This window comes from Tupaia chinensis, unplaced genomic scaffold, assembly GCF_000334495.1.
Source record: "Tupaia chinensis unplaced genomic scaffold, TupChi_1.0 Scaffold000054_1, whole genome shotgun sequence".
Classification (NCBI taxonomy): domain Eukaryota; kingdom Metazoa; phylum Chordata; class Mammalia; order Scandentia; family Tupaiidae; genus Tupaia; species Tupaia belangeri.
In genome coordinates, this window is record NW_006159512.1 from 9,689,156 (window position 1) to 9,693,842 (window position 4,687).

General features: G+C 44.1%; 1 protein-coding gene across 1 annotated transcript in view; it reads right to left on the reverse strand.

The window, feature by feature from the left end:
* Nucleotides 1-4,687, reverse strand: part of CORIN (corin, serine peptidase) — a 309,818-nt gene that overhangs the window by 248,928 nt on the left and 56,203 nt on the right. Inside the window, exon 2 of the mRNA XM_027775590.1 lies at nt 3,958-4,102. Within this exon, the coding sequence (XP_027631391.1) occupies nt 3,958-4,102 (145 nt within the window). The remainder of the gene's footprint in view (nt 1-3,957; nt 4,103-4,687) is intronic.

Here is a 4,687-nt window from a genome sequence, read left to right on the forward strand (position 1 = left end):
AGAGAATGTAAAATGACAGGATCAAAGTCAACATAAAAAAATCTATAGCATTTTTATACATCAACAGTAAACAGACAGAATGCCCTAGAACTGAGGAAAGCAATTCCATTGACAATAACCACAAAGAAAAAATAATGAGATACCTAGGAATAAACCTAACCAAATAAGTCAAAGACCTCTACAAGGGAAACTATGAAAAACTTAAAATATGGGGCCAGCAGATGGTGTGGTGGTTAAGGGCACTGGATTCCCACATGGCTTACCGCAGCTTGAGTCCTGGACCCATTGACTTGTTTTCTTACTTTTCCTCTCTCTCTCTGCTTAAATTAAAACAACAACAACAACAACAATAATAATAATAAAAATGAATAATGTTAAAAGAAAAAATTGTAATAATAAAAAAATGAAACTGAGAAGGATACAAGTAAGTGGAAGAACATCCCATATTCCTGGACCGAAGGAATTACCACATCAACTCTGAGCCAGCACAGAGGTTATGTTGCTGAACTCCCACGTGGCTGCCTAAGGTTGAAGTCCCTGGTGGTTTGAAACTCATGCCAGGTGCATGTGCACGCATGCCCAACAACCTGGGAGGAGATGAGAAGAGAAGGGATTGCGGCATGGCCATCCCCTTCGGGTGGGGGAGTGATTTCTCACTTTCTCTGTCACTGTCTCTGTCTCTCTCTTTCTCTCTGTCCAGCAAGTGCACACACCACAAGGCAAAAATCTCTTTAAAAAAGAGTGAATTATACCCAAATTAATTTATAAATGTAATGCAATCCCAATCGAATTACCGGAGACATTTTTTAAAATTTTTATTTATTTACTTATTTTAATTTGACTAGAGAGGGTCAGAGTGAAAGAGAGTGTGAGAGAGAAAAAGTGAGAAACCAAGCTGCCAGGTCCAGGACTCGAACCATAGTCAGCCATGTGGGAGTCCAGCACCCTTAACCACCATGCCAACTGCCAGCACCCCCAGAGACATTTTTAGGGAAAAACAAAAAAGACACATAGAATTTGTCTGGAATCATAAAACACCTCATACTGCCAAAGCAATAGTGTACAAGAACAGTGGAGTAGACATTTCACTCCCTGACCCCAAATATATTATGAATCTGTGATAATCAAGACAGTATGCTATTGGCACGAAAACAGGCATGTAGGGAGCCAGCAGTTACCGTAATGACTATGTCGCTGGACTCCCACGTTGTCGACCACGGTTCAAATCCCAGACCCAGTGGCTTAAAACTCACGCCAGGCGCATGTGCGTGCGTGCCCAAGAGCCCGAGAGGAGAATGGAGGAGAAGGGATTGCGGCATGACCATCCCCCTGGGGGGTGATTTCTCGCTTTCTGTCTCTATGTCTCTCTCTGTCGGGGGAGCACACGCGCCCTATAGCAAAAACCTCTCAAAAAAAAAAAAAAAACAAGCATGTAGACCAATAGAACAGAATAGAGACCCCAGAAATAACTCCCAAAACATATAGCCAACAGATTTTTGACAAAGGACACACCAGACAATCCAGTGCAAAAAAGAAAATCTCTTCAGCAAATGGTCCTGGAAAATGTGGATATCCACCTGCAGAACAATGAAACTGCACCCCTACCTCTCACCACTAACAAAAATCCATTTAAAATAGAGCAAAGATCTAAACCTAAGACCTTAAACTAGAAAACTACTGGTGGATAATACAAAGGAAACTCTTGGAGTCATCAGAGTAGGCAAAGACTTCTTAAATAAGATCCCCAAAGCACAGGCAATAATGCCCAAAATACACAAGTGGGATTACATCAGGTTAAAAAGTTTCTGCACAGGAAAAGAAGCAATAATTCAGGAATAAGCAACCCTCAGAATGAAAGAATATATTTGCAAACTATGCCCCAGATCAGGAACTGATGACCAGATTACACAGAGAACTCAAGCAGCTAACCTGGAGGGGGAAAAATAAAAAAAGACAAATGAGCTGAACAGACAACTCTCTAAGGACGACATGCAAACAGTCAGAAAGCATATGAAAAAATGCTCAACATCCCTTATCATAAGGGAGATGCACATCAAAACCATAATGAGGTACCACCTAACCCCAGTCAGACGGGCTACGATTTAAAAACTGAACAATGAGAAGTGCTGGAGGGGCTGTGGCAAAAGGGAACTTTCTTACACTGTTGGGAATGTAAATTGGTCCAGCCACTGTGGAGAACAATATGGAGGTTCCTCAAAGAACAACAAATAGAACTACCACAAGATCCAGCAATTCCACTTCTGGGTATCTACCCAAAGGACAGGAATGCACTCAGTCAGAAAAACACGTACACATCACTGTTTATTGTGGCATTATTCATAACTGCTAAGACAGGGAACCAGCCCAAATGTCCACAAACGAATGAATGGGTTGAAAAAGTGTGGCACGTATACGCTGTGGGATACTACTCAGCCATAAAAAAAGAGACCCTGGCATTTGATAGAAAGTGGGCAAATATAGAAGATTTACTGCTAAGTGAAGCAAACCAGACTATGAAAGAGAGGCATTGTATGTCCCCACTCAATGTACACTGAATGTCTGTGCTCTACCGCAGAGACTGAAAGACTGGAAGATATAAAAGTGCAGAGAGCAACTGTGGATACCAGAGACAGTGTGGGAGGTGGGAAGGAAATGGGGAAGGTGAGAGGGAAAGAATCAAGGGAAAATATACTCATTGAAATGTCACGTACTATCTGATTGGCTTGTAGAACTGTTATAGACTGCCATGCATTAGCACAGATTTTAATTGTCATGGTTGCAGACTACAGACCTGCTTTTTGAACTGGAATTTAAATATTAAAAAATGGAACTGGGAAAAGAAAAAAAAAAAAAGAAAAGAAAGAAGCAAAACATTTAAGGAACACCAAAATGAAAAATGATCTGTTGATAATGGGTCTGGTAAAGCACTGGACTCCCTCATGGCCAACCACGTTTGAGTCCTGCACCTGGTGGCTTAAAACTCATGCTGAGCAGATGTAGGTTTGTGCCCCAAATCCTGAAAGGAGAATGGAGAGGAAGGAATTGCGGCGCGGTCACTCCCACCCCTCATCCCCGCAAAAGAATTTCTCACTTTCCCACTGTCTTTCTCTGGCAAGTATGCACACCCTGTGGTGAAAACCTACATAAACTAATAATAAGAATAATAAAGTATCTTACCTGAAGTTACCTGTGTAGTAAATGGAAGAGTAAGACCCTACACCCAGACCTTCTAGTGGCAAGCTCTGTGCTCTTCCTTCCATGTCGCTGGCCTGCCACTATTAGGCTATGACTAAAGAATAAAGGCCCAGTATAATGTAACTAACTTACTTTACAACGTCCCTTTCCGTTTTTTTTTCAAAAATCCTGAATTCTTATTTTAGAGTCCAAATCTTTGGCTATATGACAACTCAGGCTGTCTGTTTAGAAATACAACCTAGTTTAACTAACCCTTTGCAGCTCCACCTTCAGTTTAAGGGTTGGGCTGAGGAACAATTTGCCGCTGCTCTCTTCCACAGCCTGCTGCTAAAGTAATTATTCAAAAAGTCCAACTCTCTTGTCTTTGGAAATCTTTATTTGCCACATGGCAAGTGTGCTCACCAGAGAGAGAGACAGAGAGACAGTGAGAGAGGGAGTGAGAAATCACCCCCTAGGGGATGGCCACTCCACAATCCCTTCTCCTCCACTCCAGCCACCCTTGCGTTCCCAGGGAATTACAATGTGTCTGTGGCCTAGGGAGCAGGCCTTCAATGCTTTTCATAAACTACCCCACCGATGCATATTAACAGCAGTAACTAGCAGAATGGCTGCGGTGGTCAATCTGCAGATTTGCATACAACAGACCACTCTCTCATTGTCTTAGCGATAACCTCAATTACGGAAGTACGGAGTCGAAATCGCTCTTGTAAATCAGGCTAGTTTCATTTCGACTCCCTTTTCTTGCGCAATGGCCTCACCCACCAATGAAGGAGAGCAGGATCACCAGGAGGACGATGAGGGCACAGATGCAGGGGATCAGGACCAGCAGCAGGAGGCGGAGGAGAGGGGCTGTCGCCAGGTCCCGAGTGCAGCCATCACCCAGCTCACTGTCGCCAGCTCCCAGAACCTGCAGAAAGACAGGGAAATGAAGCACGGCTTTGCCATCACACAGCAGCCCAATGCCTGGTACGAGATTGCGGGTCCCTGCTGCCCGCGCAGGACAGCAGCATTGCCGGGAGACCTGAGCTACAGCCGGGCGTGGACAGAGGTGGTCCACAAACCACGCTAACAGAGGAGTGGACGCGGCTGCGTTCAGGGACCAGCAAGTCATCTGCTTTTAAGGAGTACACGAGCTTGTGATACTATTCCAGCCTGTTGTTTTTATTTTCTTTTAGACGTTTTTGCCATAAGGTGCATGTGCTCATGGGAGAGACAGAGAGACAGAAAGCAAGAAATCACCCCCCAGGGGGAATGGTCACATCACAGTCCCTTCTCCTCCATTCTACACTCGGGATCTTGGGCACGCACGCATATGTGCCCTGCATGTGTTTCAAGCCACTGGGTCTGAGACTCGAACCATGGTCGGCCACGTGGGAGTTCAGCAACATAACCACTATGCTACCTGCTGCGCTCCTATCTTGATTTTTTAAATATATATATAAAAAGAAAAAAACTGCTATAGGGGCGTGCACTTACCAGAAAGACAGAGGGA